Source organism: Callithrix jacchus, chromosome 18, assembly GCF_049354715.1.
Source record: "Callithrix jacchus isolate 240 chromosome 18, calJac240_pri, whole genome shotgun sequence".
NCBI classification, from domain to species: Eukaryota; Metazoa; Chordata; class Mammalia; order Primates; family Cebidae; genus Callithrix; species Callithrix jacchus.
The window spans coordinates 10,876,186-10,894,263 of record NC_133519.1 but is presented as its reverse complement, the minus strand read 5'-3'; the positions used below and the strand labels follow the sequence as shown (position 1 = coordinate 10,894,263).

The 18,078-nt window shown below is 51.5% G+C and overlaps 1 protein-coding gene across 6 annotated transcripts; it reads right to left on the bottom strand.

Annotated features, from left to right (window-relative positions):
- Positions 1-522: 522 nt before the first annotated feature.
- Positions 523-17,714, bottom strand: ANXA9 (annexin A9). Of its 6 annotated transcripts, XM_054247875.2 has the most exons (16): positions 17,483-17,714; positions 15,689-16,147; positions 15,035-15,081; positions 14,821-14,926; positions 14,259-14,349; positions 14,042-14,138; positions 12,828-12,922; positions 12,503-12,616; positions 12,227-12,317; positions 8,964-9,043; positions 8,718-8,777; positions 7,161-7,242; positions 6,929-7,024; positions 6,773-6,831; positions 1,154-1,276; positions 523-895 (listed from the first exon to the last, which is right to left on the bottom strand). In XM_054247875.2, the coding sequence occupies exons 5-16, from the start codon at positions 14,331-14,333 to the stop codon at positions 833-835; spliced, it is 1,035 nt and encodes a 344-aa protein (XP_054103850.2). In that variant the 5' UTR covers positions 14,334-14,349; positions 14,821-14,926; positions 15,035-15,081; positions 15,689-16,147; positions 17,483-17,714; the 3' UTR covers positions 523-832. The 6 variants fall into 6 exon arrangements, with proteins under 6 accessions (XP_054103850.2, XP_078211715.1, XP_078211712.1 ...); XM_078355589.1 differs by lacking the exon at positions 6,929-7,024; XM_078355586.1 differs by lacking the exon at positions 523-895 and having other exon boundaries at positions 902-1,276.
- Between the last annotated feature and the right edge of the window lie 364 nt (positions 17,715-18,078).

The window sequence follows — 18,078 nt, the reverse complement described above, 5'->3', positions numbered from 1 at the left end:
CTCCCTAATCGCTGGGATTACGGGTGTGAGCCACTGTGCCTGACTACCTGTCATTTCTAATTTAGCCAGCAGGGGGAACCAAAGCCTGTTTTTGTGTGTGTTTTTGTTTTTGATAAGTCTTTTATGGGAAATAGTGCTCTCGTGGGAGGTGCGTTTCCAGTTCTGCTTGGACACACGAATTTGAGGGTTGTGCTTTCTGCTAACCCAAGAGTTCCCAGGCTGGCAAGGGTAGCTTGACCCTCCGCTTGCTTCCCAGTTCATACAGATGGTTGTTTGCTCCCTCTGACCATTTCTCATCTTGTTCTGGTGCCTGTTTCTCAATTGTTTTGTCTGAAGTTTCCTGGAGAATGAGGGCGAGGGGAGACATGGAGAGGGTGGGTGTTGATTCCTGCAGCACTAGGGCAAAACAGGATTCCTGCTGAATAGCCAAGTGCACATCAAAGGCACCTCAACTCCAAGGCCTCTTCCTGGTCCATGTCCTGCTCCACCCAGACTTCAATCAGAGAACCCAAACAACAGTGATTTGCCAAAAGAACTCAAGTATCAGCGAGATGTTCTGGCCAGGGTACAGGAGGGACGAGTGAGGCGGAAATGATCAGAACTCATTTCCCCACGCCCAAGAGGAGCTGGATGACCCAGGTACAGATAGAGTTTTGAGAAGAGGAAAATTAAGGGATTTTAAAGAAACCGTTCCAGGCTCCACAAGAAGCTGGAGTATGTGGTGCTCAGTGAGGGGTCCTCCTACTTGGAGGCCCAGCAGGTCTCCTGCAGGTTCAGCCAAACATGGAACTCTCAGATCCTCGCATGTCATGTGGGGTGGGGCAGGGAAGTCTCACATGTCTTCAGCCCTGCACAAGGCCAGGAGGGCTGACTGGCAATCCCCTTTCACTGCATCCTGCAGACAAGGGAATTCAGTGTTAGAAAGATCCACCACCACTATGGCCCAAGTACTCTCTCCCCTCCTTTGGGCTGGTCCATCACAGTTCATCTGGAAGGGAAGGGTCCTCCCTGGAGCTCAGAGTCCTGCACTACGTTAACCAAAGACTCCTGGGTTTCTCCCGGCCAAAATGTACTCAGCTGTGTGCAGGGAGTGAGGGTGGAGGTGAGGAGTGAAGGCCCTGGGGCTCCAGGCTAAGAAGTAGCCAAGTTTCACCTGGAGAGAAGAGTAAAGGGACTTCCCAAATTTCTTCTTGAACTCAGCTCTGATACTTAGAAGGTCGGTCTCACATCGAGAGGTAAGGATGCGAATCAGGACTTGGTAATTGGGCTCAGTTTCCTAGTAGGGGGAAGAAACAGATGGCGGGGTAATTAGTGAGACTCTCACTGAGAGTAGGGATTGAATGGCAGGGAGGGTTCTTGTAGGAAGGGGAGGCAAGGTGGGAGTCATAGGAGTATACATTATACATTATCTCGGACCAAAGTTATCTTTGTCTATCCTCGTGAAAGATAACAGCAGGAAGGGTCAGTCTCTGTGAAGGCAGCTTGAGTATTTATTTCTCTCCTTCCTTCCACGTGTTTTTCCTGGCCCTGCCATTAGCTGAGAGCCGTGCACCCCCACAATTTAGTGGTGAGCAGCTCTGAAGACAGGTACACCAGAAAGGCTGGAATAGACTCGGTGCATATAAAGACTGCCAGCAGGAAAACCAGGAACACTTGTTTAAACTTTCAAGTCAGTGACTATCCGAGGAGGACAAACCTGAGCTGATGGGGCTCTGATAAGGATCAAGGCTGTGTGACATCTGGTTCTGATTCTGACCCTATAGGGCCGTCTCTCAGGCCCATCTCTGCATGTCAGGTTCTCCATGCTGAATCCTTAGTGTTCGACACTGCTATTTCCCCCTGTACATGCAGCAGCCCTCCACTTTTTGGCTAAATAATGAAAGGTTCAGTTTAAAAATAACACGCCGGGCCTGGTGGCTCACACCTGTAATCCCAGCACTTTGGGAGTCTGAGGCGGGTAGATCACGAGGTCAGGCGATCGAGACCATTCTTGGTAACACGGTGAAACCCCGTCTCTACTAAACATACAAAAAATTAGCTGGGCATGGTGGCGCGCACCTGTACTCCCAGCTACTTGGGAGGCTGAAGCAGGAGAATAGGTTAAACCCGGGAGGTGGAAGTTGTAGTGAGCCAAGATTGTGCCATTGCACTCCAGCCTGGGCAACAAGAGCAAAACTCTGTCCCCCACCCCCCAGCCCAAAAAAAGAAAGAAATAAAAAGAAAAGAAATAACAGGCCAAGTGTGGTGGCTCATGCCTGTAATCCAAGCACTTTGGGAGGCCGAGGTCAGGAGTTCAGGACCAGCCTGGCCAACATGGTAAAACCCTGTCTCTACTAAAAATATAAAAATTAGCCAGGCGTGGTGGGGGGCATCTGTAATCCCAGCTACTCAGGAGGCCGAGGCAGGAGAATTGCTTGAACCCGGGAGGCGGAGGTTGCAGTGAGCTGAGATCATGCCACTGCACTCCAGCCTGGGTGACAGAGCAAGACTCCATCTCGAAAAATAAATAAATAAATAAATAAATAAATAAATAAATAAAATAACAGAGGTACAAGTTATCAAAATCCTGAATTATAATTGATTATACTAAATGATGTGTTGTCATGAGAGATTTCTAAATAAAAACTTAAGTGCGAAATTGCTGTTTTTTTTCTGTGCACCAGGGTTGTCACCAATTCCCAACACCCTCATTTTCAGAGTTTCCTGAGTCACTTTGCTCACAAGACTCTTCCCAGAAATGCCCATAACACACACTTAGGTATCCTCACAGATGGCAAACTCCTTTGACAAACAAAAGAAAATGAAGTAAAACAGGATGCTCCAATTCATTTGGACTCATTACCTGATTGCCAGTGGGCCTAACGTTTACTAACTTCCATGCATCGTTAGTTTTGTATTGTTGTAAAGACTGCCAGTTGCTCCCCAGTGTCCATTCTTCTAACTCTTGTTACTCTAAATTACAGAATTGGGGCAAGAATCACTCATCGACTGAACACTCTCATTGTCGTACAAGTACTCCGTTTCTCTCTCTGTCGCCAGGCTGGAGTGCAGTGGCGTGATCTCAGCTTACTGCCACCTCCACCTCCCGGGTGAGGTGAGTCTCCTGCCTCAGCCCCCTGAATAGCTGGGATGATAGGTGACCACCACCACACCCAGCTGATTTTTGTATTTTTAGTAGAGATGGGGTTTCACTATGTTGCCCAAGCTGGTCTCAAACTCCTGGACTCAAGCAAGCCACCCACCTGGGCCTCCCAAAGTGCTGAAATTACAGGCATGAGCCACTGTGCCCAGCCACAAGTACCCTTTACACCAAAGCTGTATTAAATATAATAATTTTTTTTTTTGAGATGGGGTCTTGCTCTGTCACCCAGGCTGGAGTGCAGTGACGTGATCTCGGCTCACTGTAAACTTTACCTCCCGAGTTCAAGTGATTCTCCTGTCTCAGCCTCTCGAGTAGCTGGGACTACAAGTACATACCACCATGCCTGGCTAATTATTGTATATTTAGTAGAGATGGGTTTTCACCATGTTGGTCAGGCTGGTCTCGAACTCCTGACCTCAGGTGATTCACCTGCCTCGGCCTCCCAAAGTGCTGGGATTACAGGCATGAGCCACGGTGCCTGGCCTAATTATAATTACAATACTTAATCATATACTTGGCATTGCAATATGGCCCCAGGATCTTCCCTAGGAACATTCATTTTTACTACAGATTGGTCCAAATTTTGTCCTGAATCAGCCATTGCTGATTTTCTGAAGGCCGTTTTTCTGAATAAATATTCTTCACGATCTGTTTTCCTATATCTACATATCCCTTATAAAAGAATAATACAAAAAATAATAATAATAATACAGGCCAGGTATGGTGGCTCACGCCTGTAAACCCAGCACTTTGGGAGGCCAAGGCGGGTGGATCACCTGAGGTCAGGAGTTCAAGACTAGCCTGGCCAACATGGTGAAACCCTTTCTCTACTAAAAATACAAAAATTGGCAGGACATAGTGGCAAGGGCCTGTAATCTCAGCTATTCAGGAGGCTGAGGCAGGAGACCCTGGGAGGCAGAGGTTGTAGTGAGCTGAGATTGTGCCATTGTACCCCAGCCTGGGCAACAACAGTAAGACTGTCTCAAAAAGAAAAAAAAGAAAGAAGTAGAATACAATTCAGGGCCTGGCACAGTGGCTCATGCCTGTAATCCCAGCACTTTGGGAGGCCGACATGGGTGGATCGAAGGTCAGGAGTTCGAGACCAGCCTGGTCAATATGGTGAAACCCCGTCTTTACTTTTTTTTTTTTTGAGACGGAGTTTTGCTGTTGTTACCCAGACTGGAGTGCAATGGCGCGATCTCGGCTCACCGCAACCTCCGCCTCCTGGGTTCAAGCAATTCTCCTGCCTCAGCCTCCCGAGTAGCTGGGACTACAGGCACGCGCCACCACGCCCAGCTAATTTTTGTATTTTTAGTAGAGACGGGGTTTCACCTTGTTGACCAGGATGGTCTCAATCTCTTGACCTTGTGATCCACCCGCCTCGGCCTCCCAAAGTGCTGGGATTATAGGCGTGAGCCACTGTGCCCGGCCTGAAACCCTGTCTTACTAAAAAATACAAAAATTAGTTGGGTGTGTTGGTGCATACCTGTAGTCCCAGCTACTTGGGAGGCCAAGGCAAGAGAATTGCTGGAACCTGGGAGGTGGAGGTTGCAGTGAGTCATAATCAGGCCACTGCATTCCAGTCTGGGCAACAGTGTGAAATTCCATCTCAAAAAAATAAAAGATTCAGAATAATTGATGTATGTTATTGTCTGACTACTATTTCTCCCTCTGCCTCTTCCTCTTCCTCCTCTCTTCTTTTGAGACAGGGTCTTGCTCTATCACCCAGGCTGGAGTGCAGTGGAATAATCATAGCTCAATGTAATTTTGAATTCCTGGGTTCAAGCAATCCTCCTACTACAACCTCCCAAGTAGTTGGTAGTAGAGGCACGTTCCACCATGCCTGGCCAATTTTCTTTTTATTTTTGTAGAGACGTGGTCTTGCTATGTCCCCTAGGCTGGTCTTGAACTTCTGACTTCAAGTGATCCTCCCACCTTGGCCTCCCAAAGTGCTGGGATTATAGGCAGAAGCCACCATGCTTGGCCCCTGACTACTACTTCTAAGATAAATCTCTCATCTATATTCAACAGTGTGGGTTTTGGCTGGTTGTGGTGGCTCATGCCTATAATCCCAGCACTTTGGGAGGCCGAAGTAGGTGGATCATGAGATCAGGAGTTTGAGACCAGCAAATATGATGAAACCCTGTCTCTACTAAAAATATACAAAAATTACACGGGTGTGGTGGCACGTGCCTGGAATCCCAGCTACTTGGGATGCTGAGGCAGGTGAATCACTTGAATCTGGGAGGCGGAGGTTACAGTGAAATGAGATCACGATACTGCTCTGCAGCCTGGGTGACAGAGTGAGACTCCACTTCAAAAAAAAAACGCCTGGCACAGTGGCTCACGCCTGTAATCCCAGCACTTTGGGAGGCCGAGGCAGGTGGATCACGAGGTCAAGAGATCGAGACCATCCTGGTCAACATGGTGAAACCCCAGCTCTACTAAAAATACAAAAAATTAGCTGGGCATGGTGGCGCGTGCCTGTAATCCCAGCTACTCAGGAGGCTGAGGCAGGAGAATTGCCTGAACCCGGGAGGCGGAGGTTGCGGTGAGCCGAGATCGCACCATTGCACTCCAGCCTGGGTAACAAGAGCGAAACTCTGTCTCAAAAAAAAAAAAAAAAAAAAAAAAAAAAGAAGACCTAATTCAATCAACAGAATGACTGGATTCTATTGGTGGAACTACTCAAGCCACGGTCACCAATTTAAGTATGGATAATATGGGGTGGGTACAGTGGCTCACGCCTGTAATCCCAGCACTTTAGGAGGCCAAGGCAGGTGGATCACCTGAGGTCAGGAGTTCAAGACCACTCTGACCAACATGGTGAAACACTGTCTCTACTAAAAATAAAAAAAAATTAGCTGAGCATGGAGGCAGGTGCCTGTAGTCCCAGCTACTTGGAAGGTGGAGGCAGGAGAATCGCTTGAACCCAGGAGGTGGAGATTGCTGTGAGTTGAGATTGTCCCACTGCAGTCCAGCCTGGGTGACAAGAGCAAAACTCTGTCTCGAAAAAACAAACAAAAAAGATGGATAATGTGGAACAAAATCTGACCAGTGTGGAGAAAGGGGGCCTTGGGTGCTAAGAGCACTTATGGTATAGGTGACAAGGAGTGGACACAGGACTGTAAATGTCTTCTATCATTACGTGTTGTGTAGGGAGACCGTATGACTTACTAGCTATGTGACCTCAAGCAAGGTGCTTAACTTCTCTATGCTTCAGTTTTGCCATCTGTAAGATAAGGATGTGTGTGTCACGCTCAGGACAGGCCGTACACAGTCAGCACCTATGAAATGCCAGCCCTTGCCATTATTCCGGCTAGTGTTATCACCATCCCTCTGGTGGCAACTGAACCTGGACAAGGCACTGTCTTACAGAGCAGATGCATATCTCGATTTGGCCACCTAGACATTAACAAGGCCAACATGTTAGTCTCAGGGCCCCTGAGAGTCAGCTAAGTTAGTTCTCACTACAGCTCATTCCTCCACCCCTGTGTAAGCCACAGAGCGTAAGCCCTGGGAGGGAGAGGTGTAGATGGTGTATATGGGATGGTTACATTAGCAGCAACCTGAGACTCCTCTCTCCTCCCCAGTTTCTGCTCTGGGGAGGGAAAGGAGCACCCCTCTCACCTGGAGGGCTTGGTGAAGTTTGTCAGCAAAGTACAGCGGTGTGTTCTTGATCACTGAAGCTGGAAGCAAAGATGGGAAGGGTGGAGGCTCACAACTAGGGCCACAATCTCCCATCCCAAGAGAGACTCACTCCACAAATCCTGCGCAGGCCCCTACCTAGGCCGAGCAGAGCCACCTGGGCATCTCCATGGAAACGGTTCTGGACAGCCTCCTCCAGCTCTTGCCCAGTGCTCCGCTGGTACTGATCAAACACTTGTGGTGTGTGTGGGAGGCAGTTAGAAAGACAGATGGGGGATTCATTATAACAGGAAAGGATGGTCCCTCCCCACCTTCCTCAACCAACTCATCATTAGAACAAGCTTGGGGGGACAAGATGGCTTGTGCGTACCTCGGATGAGGTGTTCAGGATTTCGCTGGGTAAAGAGTAGGACCCATGTCTTCTCTGTGCTGGGTCCTGTCTGCTGCAGTGCCTGGGAGGGAGGAGGGAGTCAGGATCACTGGTGAGGGCCTAGGGAGCCACGGGTATGATGTTCCCAGAATCTATCACTGTCATGATGGAAATGGGATTGAGGGTGGAAAATATTTTTCTTTTTTTTTTCTGAGACAAATTTCGTTCTGTCACCCAGGCTGGAGTGCAATGGCATGATCCCAGCTCACTGCAACCCCCTCCTCCCAGGTTCAAGTGATTCTCCAGCCTCAGCCTCCGGAGTAGCTGGGATTATAGGCACCCACCATCATGCCTGGCTAATTTTTGTATTTTTAGTAAAGATAGGGTTTCACCATGTTGTCTAGGCTGGTTTCAAACTCCTCAAGTGATCCGCCTGCCTCGGCCTCCTAAATTACAGGCGTGAGCCACCACACGCAGGTGGAAAAGGTTATTTTGACCTGTAAACTAGGGTTGTGTGTGTGTGTGTGTGTGCGTCACAGAGAGAGAGAGAGATGGGGTCTCTCTGTCACCCAGGCTGGAGTGCAGTGGCATGATCGGGACTCACCTCAGCCTCAATTTCCAGGCTCCAATGATCCTCCCACCTCACCCTCAGCCTCCTAGCTAGCTGGAATTACAGGTGCAGCTAATTCGAAAAAAACATTTTGTGGAAATAGAGTCTCACTATGTTGCCTAGGCTGGTCTCGGACTCCTGGGCTCAAGTGACCCTCCTGTTTCAGCCTCCCAAAGTTCTGGGATTACAGGCATGAGGGACCTTGCCTGGCCTACTAGTTGTTTTTATTTATGTGATGTCATTTTCTTTATTTTATTTGATTTATTTATTTTTTTGAGACGGAGTTTCACTCTTGTTACCCAGGCTGGAGTACAACGGCGTGATCTTGGCTCACTACAACCTCCGCCTCCTGGGTTCAGGCAATTCTCCTGCCTCAGCCTCCTGAGTAGCTGTGATTACAGGCACGCGCCACTGTGCCCAGCTAATTTTTTGTATTTTTAGTAGAGATGGGGTTTCACCATGTTGACCAGGATGGTCTCGATCTCTTGACCTCGTGATCCACCCGCCTCGGCCTCCCAAAGTGCTGGGATTACAAGCATGAGCCACCGCGCCTGGCCGTTTTTTATTTTTTAAGAAAGAAATAGGGCTAAGGGAGGGGCTCTGCCCGTCCAGCCTCACAGCTCTATTCACTGATTTGGAAATATCCTGGTACCCAAGGGTTAAATAATCCCCAAAAGGGTCTGAGGAAGCTTTCTGCCCCCAAATGCTCATGAGAGGAGAATCTGTTGGTCCATGAGCTGAGGAGTCAGAGGCTAGGTGGGAGAAAAGGCTTCAGCTATGATGATAGCTGATACCTCATCCCCCATCACATCACTGAGGACTCCCTCTCCCAGGCAGGGACGGCTTTGCAGGACAAATGGGCATGTAGGTCAGTGGCTCTAAGATATGCTGGAGGAAGGCATCTTACATGCATGGCGGCCATGCACACTCCCAAACCCCGTGTTCACCTGGACATCTTGTTCTGCCAGATTATAGTCAATGATTCCAGAGTAGCTGTCACGGCCCCCCTAGGAGGAGAAACTGTTCTTAGAGGGCGGTCTGAAGGGCATCTTTTTATTTCCAGAGCAACAAGCAAAGCCTGGTCTCCCCCAAAGCCCTCTCTTGTCCATTACAGGACAGCATTGCTCCCTGCTCCAGCGCGTCTCCTTGGCTGGTAAATGTGACTCCCTTCCTTGCAGGCCAGTCCTCCTTACCTTTGCCAGGACCAGGAGCAGGTCCCTCAAGATGCCACTGCTCTCAGATGTGATGTCATCCACGGCCTCCACCTGGAAATCTGGGGTGGGGTGAGGAGCTCTCTGAGTCCACCCGAGTTTTCCCAGCGTAGATATTCCCAGGACCTGCTGAACACCTGACTCACTATGCACCCCCCGCCAGCCCTGCTAAGCCCTGCCTGGAGCAGCTTCACGGCTGCTGCTTCCCAGGATGTAAGGCACAGGTACCATCACAGCAACCTGACAACGTCTCTAAGCTATAAGGTGTGCGGTGGCTTCATCACCCAGCACCAACCTGCTGGGCAGGAGGCAACCATTATTAGAGGTGGGGCCAGGCAGTGAGGAAGGGCTAGGGAAACGTGCATTATAACACAAGAGGGCTAGGACCTGCCATCCTCGCTGGAGGTAAGGAAAAATGATATGAGGCCGGGTGCAGTGGCTCACACCTTTAATACCAGCACTTGGGGAGACTGATGCGGGTGGATCACCTGAGGTCAGGAGTTCAAGACCAGCCTGGCCAAGGTGGTAAAACTTCATGTTTTCTAAAAATACAAAAGTTAGCTGGGCGTGGTGGCAGGCACCTGTAATCGCAGCTACTTGGGAGACTGAGGCAGGAGAATCACTTGAACCCAGGAGGCAGAGGTTGCAGCGAGCCAAGATTGTACTATTGTACTACAGCCTGGGTGACAAGAGTGAAACTAGGTCTCAAAAAAAAAAAAAAAAAAAAAGGTGGGGAAAAGAGCAGGAATGGGAGAAAAGGAAGGAGAAGAGAGAAACAGATGCAAGAAGGAAGGAGGGTAGGAGAGGGATTAGGGACACAGGCCAGAGCCGGGGTGGCGGCTCATGCCTGCAATCCCAGCACTTTGCAACACTGAGGCAGGGGGATGGCTTGAGCCCAGAAGTTTGAGACCAACCTGGACAACACAGCAAAACCCATCTCTACAAAAAAATACAAAAATTAGCTGGGCATGGTAGTGGTGCACCTGTAGTCCCAGCTGCTTAGGAGGCAGAGGTGGGAGGACTGAGCCCAGGAGGGTCAGAGCTACAAGGAACCACAATCACATCACTCACAGTCTGGGCTACAGGGCAAGATCTTGTCTCAAAAGAAGAATGTAGGCCAAGATTAGACATCAGAGGAAAATTGGGAAAGTAAGACCAAGTGGTGAGGGTGGGGGAAGGGGTGGTGAGATGAGGATAGGAAGAAGCCACAAATTAGTGGGTGAGACACTTGCAGCCAAGCAAGGACAGCCATCGGGGCTTGAGAGGTGACACCCATGACTCAGAGGGCAGGTTCCCATCTTCCCCCCAGGCTGCGGCAAGGCTGGGCTCAGCTTGGAATGTGGTGTGATGACAGGGACAGCAAGGGGCTGGGAAGGTGACATGAATACCTTTGGGACTATCACTTTGGAATCTGCCTTGGAGCTCCAGATTAAGATGGTTAATCATTGCTTCTCTCTTTTTATGTGTGTGTGGGGGTGGGGGGAGAAAGGGAGGGGAGAGAGAGAGAGAGAGAGACATACTCTCACTCCTGTCACCCAGGCTGGAGTGCAATGGCAATAGCATGATCTCAGCTCACCGTGGCCTCAACTTCCCAAGCTCCGTTCAGGTGATCCTCCCACCTCAACCTCCTGAGTAGCTGGGACCACAGGCATGCACCACCATGCCCAGCTGGTTTTTTTTTTTTTTTGTATTTTTAGCACTGATGGGGTTCTTCTATGTTGTCCAGGCTGGTCTTGAACCCCTGGGTTCAAGCAACCTGCCTACTTCAGTCTCCCAAAGTGTTTGGATTACAGGCATGAGCCACTGTGCCTGGCCTGCTTGTTTTTTTTTTTTTTTTTTGAGATAGAGTTTCACTCTTGTTGCCCAAACTGGAGTGCAATGGCATGATCTCGGCTCACTGCAACCTCCATCTCCTGGGTTCAAGTGATTCTCCTGCCCCAGCCTCCCAAGTAGCTGGGATTACAGGCATGTCCCACCACACCTGGCTAATTTTTTTTTTGAGACGGAGTTTTGCTCTTGTCACCCAGGCTGGAGGGCAATGGCGCCATCTTGGCTCACCGCAACCTCCGCCTCCTGGGTTCAGGCAATTCTCCTGCCTCAGCCTCCTGAGTAGTTGGGATTACAGGCATGTGCCATGGTGCCCAGCTAATTTTTTGTATTTTTAGTTGAGACGGGGTTTCTCCATGTTGGTCAGGCCGGTCTCGAGCTCCCGACCTTAGGTGATCTGCCCACCTTGGCCTCCTAAAGTGCTAGGATTGCCGGGCGAGGTGGCTCACACCTGTAATCCCAGCACTTTGGGAGGCTGAGGTGGGTGGATCACGAGGTTAAGAGATTGAGACCATCCTGGTCAAAATGGTAAAACCCCGTCTCTACTAAAAATACAAAAAAAATTAGCTGGGCACGGTGATGCGTGCCTGTAATCCCAGCTACTCAGGAGGCTGAGGCAGGAGAATTGCCTGAACCCAGGAGGCAGAGGTTTCGGTGAGCCAAGACCCTGCCATTGCACTCTCAGCCTGGGTGACAAGATCGAAACTCCATCTCAAAAAAATAAAAAAAAAAAAAAGTGCTGGGATTACAGGCATAAGCCTCCACGGCCAGCCCTCCTTCTCCTTCTTTCTCTTTCTCCTTCTCCTTTTCTCCTTCTCCTTCTCCTTCTCCTCCTTCTCCTTTTCTCCTTTTCTCTTCCTCCTTCTCCTCCTCCTCCTCCTCCTTCTTCTTCTTTTTTTGAGATGGAGTCTTGCTCTGTAGTCCAGGCTGGAGTGCAGTGGTGTGATCTCAGCTCACTGCAACCTCCGCCTCCCGGGTCCTGGTTCAAGCAGTTCTCCTACCTCAGCCTCCCAAGTAGCTGGGATTACAGGCATGAGCCACCATGCCCAGCTAATTTTTGTATTTTTTAGTAGAGACAGCGTTTCACCATGTTGGCGAGTCTGGTCTTGAACTCCTGACCTCGTGATCCACTGGCCTCGGCCTCCCAAAGTGCTGGGATTACAGGTGTAAGCCTCCATGCCCAGCCCTGCTTCTCTTTTTTTAATGACCTGGAGTCCTCCAGGTGGTTTGTCACCCCAGTTCACTGTCTCTGTCCCCTCGGGAGACTGCAGCACTGGGTGGGAAGGAGGAAAGGCCAATAGGGAATGGAACTTAGGCAGCCAGGTTGCCAGATAGCTCACCTATGGGGAGTACAGGAGAGAAGAGGCCTCCTGCAGACCCCGCTCCAGCACCTGGGGACCCTCCCTCCGTGTTCTTACCGTGTTTGTAGACTGCCAGGCACTCCTGCAGCTGGGGTGGGGTTCGGGTGGCAAGAATTTCAATGGCCACATCCACAGCAGAATTTGAGGCCTACAGGAAATTGGGAGTCTACTCTGAGACTGGCCACGTCATTAGGATGGCAGACGGGCAGACGCTGGCTGCTTCTCCTTCTAAGGGCCAATATGGGATGACGAGAAGGGGACTCGAGTGGGCAAAGCAGGGCTGACAGCTTTCTCCCTTCCCTGGACACCCCAGCAAGTGTCCCCTCCTGCTACCTTCAGCCCTGTCCTCAATTCCTGGGCATCAAGCTGGGCTGCAGGCTGCAGCAGAGCCACCACGATCCTCTCCAGGTTGCCGGAAAGCGCTGCCTGTAGGGACTTCAGCAGGTCCTACAACAGATGGTCCCCATAGCAGAGGCACGGGGGTGAGGGGAAGGAGCCCAGAGGCACGGGGGTGAGGGAAGCAGGGACGCTTGGGAAGATTCGGCTGGTTTTCATCTCAGGAAGCAGGGGCTGACCCCAGGGGCTGTTGCTGTCTCTCACGTCCTCCAGGGGGTCTCTCACCCCAGTCCACTGCTGTGGGAGGTCAGCGTGGTCTCACCTGCTGGGTGCGCTCCTGGAAAGCTCGAGCGATGAGCTGCCTTTGCTCTCTGCTCCGGTTGGTCAGCACCTCTACAATGGCACGGCAGTCCACACCTGAACCGAGATGAGGGCTGTGCTGTGAGCAGGGTCTTTTTGTTTGAGACGGAGTCTTGCTCTGTTGCCAGGCTGAGTGCAGTGGTGCCATCTCGGCTCACTGCAACCGCTGCCTCACCTCCCAGGTAGCCGGGACTACAGGGGTACGCCACAACACCCGGCTAACTTTTGTATTTTTAGTAGAGATGGGGTTTCACCATGTTGGCCAGGATGGTCTCTGTCTCTTGACGTCGTGATCTGCCTGCCTCAGCCTCCCAAAATGCTGGGATTATAGGTGTGAACCACCGTGCCTGGCTGAGCAGAACCTTTACATAGTTGGGATGCCCCTACTCCTTGGAGGAGGGAAGGAGCTCCAGGAGAGGGTTAGGAAGGAAAGGAGCACAGCTATTTCACCCCCTTTCATTTGATCTCAAAAGAAGTTGCAGGCCGGGCGCGGTGGCTCATGCCTGTAATCCCAGCACTTTGGGAGGCTGAGGCGGGTGGATCACCAGGTCAAGAGATCGAGACCATCCTGGTCAACGAGGTGAAACCCCGTCTCTACTAAAAATACAGAAAAAAATTAGCTGGGCATGGTGGCGCATGCCTGTAGTCCCAGCTACTCAGGAGGCTGAGGCAAGAGAATTGCCTGAACCCAGGAGGTGGAGGTTGCCGTGAGCCGAGATCGCACCATTGCACTCCAGCCTGGGTAACAACAACAAAACTCCGTCTCAAAAAAAAAAAAAAAAAAAGAAGAAGAAGTTGCAAATAAAATGCCAAAACAGCATGCAAATCTGACCCACACCAAGGCGAAGGTGGCCTGGTGTGGTGGTAAGAAAAAACGATTTGAGGGGATTGGTTGACCTAGATGAGAATCCCAGTTGTATCATTACGAGCTGAGTGACCTTGGGCAAGCCTCCTCATCTCTCTGAGGCCCAGCTTCCTCATCTGGAAAATGCAAATAATAAGCCTTGCCTTACAAGGTGTTGTGAGAATGGGTACGACACACCTACTGCAGTGCCTGGCACACAAGAATGAAGCAATCCACAAATGTTTCCCCAGCATCGCTAGTTCCTCCTTCCTGGGTCCTCCGTGGTCTACAGAGTGGCTCTGAAAGGCGGCCTCAAGTGTGGAGGGGCTCACCTTGGCCGGTAATGGCCCTCAGCAGCCTCTGCACATCCTTGTCCACGCTGAAGCTCAGGAAGGTCCTGAGGGTGCCCAGGGTCCCCCACGCTGCAGTCTGCGGGAGCATGAGGTGGTCGGCAGGGGTCAGGCTGTTTACCCCTCCTCCTGCCTCCCATCCTCTCACAGCTGGAGCTGAGATATTAAAAGTGACCTCTAAAATCTCAACAGCACCTACCTTGCTGGTCAGGCCCAGGTAGCTGAGGATCTCCTGGGTGAGGGATGGTGCCATCTTACTGCCACTCACAGACATGGTGTTACTGGCTGTCCTGGGGAAGAAACAGGACCCCACAGAGCTGAATTTCCCAGCCCTTTGGGGACTCCTTATGACCTGCCCCCAAGACCTTGAAGCCTGGGTTCCAGTCACTTCTTTCCCTTGTTGCAGAAAAAAGATCAACCTGCTTAGGCTTGGAGCCAGAACTGGAGCTGAAATGGTGGGGTAAGAGGGGAGCCCCCACCTTCCCCAGCTCTCCCCGTTCCTTTAGGAAGTGGGGATTGATGTGGGATACTCCTGGACCAGGCGCCAGCCCTCCCTGACACCAGGGTCAGCACCAAGGCTCCTCAGGTCTTCGTCTGGGGTACATGCCCCGCTTCTGAGGTCTTTGACCCTCCTTCTGGGGCCTGGCTGGGGTCTCCTGGGGCAGTATAGGGGAGCTGAGGTGAGTGGGCAGGATGAAGCCTGCAGAGTGGGAGACAACTCCAAATAGCATCTTCCCCCACCCGCAGCCACAGCTGCCTACCTGTTCGGCTGCCTCTCCCCCTGGGAGCCGGAGGCCGGAATCTCGAGGTCAGCAGGTGCAATCTCTGCGCTGATGTGAGCAAGAGTTCTTCCAAGTACATGGATGCCTGGACAGGGCAGGAGGCACTCTTGGGTTGGAAAAGGAAAACTCATTCTTCCCTCCCCCAAAACGGTCAACGAGGTCTCCCGGATGGGGGCGCAGGCCTAGTGCTTACCCAGAGGTGCAGGGGCTTGCAGGTGTGAGGACCAGCTCCGGTGTGGCCTTGTAGAAGAAAGTGGGGGCGTGAGCAGCCCAGGCTGAACAGCCAGTCAGATGACCTCTCTCAGGGACCAGCCCAGCTACTGTCTGACTCTGGCCCCTCCCAGATGTGGGAGAGGACCGGCAGAGTCCCACATGCAGACGCCTTCCCGCCCAGCATCTCTTTTCCCAGGAACTGGGTCTCAACCCATGTGAGTAAACTCCGCTCAGCCTCACAGCAGCTCAGCCTCAGACACAGGAGGCTTTGTGCACTGCCTTTGTGCACTGTAGGTCCAGGTGGGACCACAGAGGCCTAAGTCACAAAGTCCGGCTTCTGACCTGGCTCTGCCCCTGGCTCCAGCTCCCTGGGGGGCAGGTCAGACAGGCTGCAGGCTGATTTCAAGGCTGATAGGGAAAAACCTGTTGGGGCACATACCAGCAGCGCACCCCAGCCTGCACCCCAGAGGGGGTCCCAGCCCAGAAACTCCCTTGACTGCTGCCTTATTAGAGCCAGTCAGCCTGGGTGGAGAGGGCCCAGGGACTGTTTATATCTGTGGAGAAGGAAGGGCCCAAGTGTTTGGGGGTGGAAGCCGAGGAACAGAGTCAAGAGAGAAAAAGCAAAGGGTGTTACCTTCAGAGGGAAGCTCTACGCTTCCAAAAGGCAACAGGGAGATGGGGGAGGCTCCCTTGCCTGGTGTCTTAGCTCCCTTCTGTTGCCTGGGCCCTTTGGCAGTTTCAGCTGCAGGTGCTGCAACCCCAGCAGTCTCTGCAGAGAGCAGCAGGTGAACAGATCTGTGGAGCCCCGGCGCTCCCACGCAGCAGCTGCTCCGGCCTCACAGCTGGCTCCCTTGGGTCTGCACCCAGTCTCTTTCCTGCCTCCCTGGAGAGCTGGGGTAGAGGCGGGTCGTAGAAGCTAAAGCCCTGTCTCCACTCCTCTGCCTCCCTCCCAACCTAGGAAGGACTTCACTGGGATTCCTCTATCCCTGGAGGAGGGACTGCAGCGGCGCCACCACGCTGAGTAGACCGGGCCGGAGGACATGCCACGAAGGGACACGTCTGTGGCGGTAATCACGGCGCCTCACTTTCTCTCCTGTTAAAGTGGAAAACATGCACCTGTGTCAGAACTGGAGACTGCAGGTTCAATCCCCGGCTCTGCCACCTGTGTTCTGGAAGCTTCGCTAGTCCTTTCAGCTCTCTAAATGAGAGAACTAAGAGAGACGGAGGCGGTGGGACATGCTGGGGCCTCTGAGCACAGGTTTCCTGGGATGATTAAATGAAGTAATGTGACCTCTAGAGAAACACCACCTCCTCCCCCAAAGCTACTGAACTAATAATACAAAATAAAAATATAAAAATGAGGTAATATGTGCAATTGCATGTGGCCGAGAAAAGTGCCTTGTACATTAGGGTTTTTAGATTAAATAGAGAAAAATACAAGACATGCAGCTCATTAGAATTTCATATAAATGAGGAATCATTTGTTGGTACAAGTATGACCCAAATATTTCATGAAATATACTTTTTGAGACAGAGTCTCACTCACTCTGTCACCCAGGCTGGAGTGCAGTGGTGCTATCTCGGCTCACTGCAACCTACACCTCTAGGGTTCAAGTGGTTGTCCTGCCTCAGCCTCCTGAGTAGCTGGGATTATAGGTGCCTGCCACCACACCTGGCTAATTTTTGCATTTTTAGTAGAGATGGGGTTTCACCATGTTGGTCAGGCTGGTCTCAAACTTCAGACCTGAGGTGATCTGCCCACCTCCGCCTCCCAAAGTGCTGGGATTACAGGTGTGAGCTACCACCTGTAATTATTATTTTTTGTTTATCTGAAATTATAGTTTACAGTGTGCCCTGTATTTCACCTGACAACCCAAAAATGGGACTCAGTCTCAGCATGGTGGGTGAAAGCAAAGCTTCTGAAGCCAGAGTTCTCAGAGGCCGGATTCTGGTCTTCTGTGTGACCTTGGACAACGACCTTAACCTTTCTGTGCTGTTTCCTCATCAACCGACACAGAATGGTGTTCACGTGGTAGGTTGTTGTGAGAAATAAGTACAGTGCATATAAAGCACTTAGAAGAGTTATGGGCACAGCGCCGTGAAGTGGAAATGTCACAATGTTAACTAATATGGCAGTAAGCATTGTGATACGGTAACTGTTACTGTTGTTACTTAGCTCTCTAAGAAGTCAGATCTTGGCTCGCTTCTGAAACTTTGCTTGCCAAGCCCAAAATGGCCAGAAGAGGGCGCGCGCAGCCACTGAGAGTCTGGAGCCCCCTAGTGGTCCCTTGAGGTCTCTGGCTCCCGCCCCATCTAACAAGGGGCTGTCTCAGCCCACCTGGGAAGCGCTGCCTCCTGAGGACCCCGGTTCCTGGGCGGACGTGGTATGCCAGTAGCATCAGGGGAAGAGCCTCAGGCAGATACTTACTCAGGGGAGCCGCCGAGGCTGACCTCGGACACATGCTGGAGACTGGGTGACCGCAGTTAGGCTGGGTAACCATAGCAGGCTGCTCAGCAGCTGGGGACCCCCGGCCCTCGGCTTTCTGTACCTTTCAGTTTCTTCTGGCTACCTTCCCTGCAGACTTAGGGGGAGCTGAAGGAACCGTGAAGCCTCCAGTTTCCCCCGCGCCAGACGTCTCCAAGGGCCTCCCGGCCAATCTGCCAGGCTGAACTCTGAATTTGGAAAAGGCCGGCAGAAGCTCGGTCACGTGGCAGAAGCGAAGTCCCTGCCTGCCAGGAGTGTGTGTGTGTGTGATGCCTTCACAGCCGTTGCACGGAAGCCTGGTGCAAGCGCACTCCTCTCCCTGGATGTTTTGTTCAACTTCAGGGCCAGACTGCAGCTGTTTTCAGATGTACCGATCACCTTCCACCCCCATGCGGTACATTTTAGAATTGGAGAGTTGGAGGAAATCTTAGAGAAGATCTAATCTACCACCCTTTCATGACTGACTCGAAGAGGCCGAGTGACTTCCCAAGGCCACAGAGTTGGAATCAGCATCCAGGTTTCTCAACTGCCGCCCAGTG

Bases quoted from the DNA above. Each gene is read 5' to 3' on its own strand.
- ANXA9 (XM_078355586.1), bottom strand. From the start codon at position 14,333: ATGTCTGTGAGTGGCAGTAAGATGGCACCATCCCTCACCCAGGAGATC. The intron at 12,923-14,041 runs GTGAGCCCCTCC...ATCTCGGTTCAG, and splicing joins GAGGGCCATTACCGGCCAAG to GTGTGGACTGCCGTGCCATT. The intron at 1,277-6,772 runs GTGAGAGGGGTG...TCCCCCTACTAG, and splicing joins AACTTCACCAAGCCCTCCAG to GAAACTGAGCCCAATTACCA.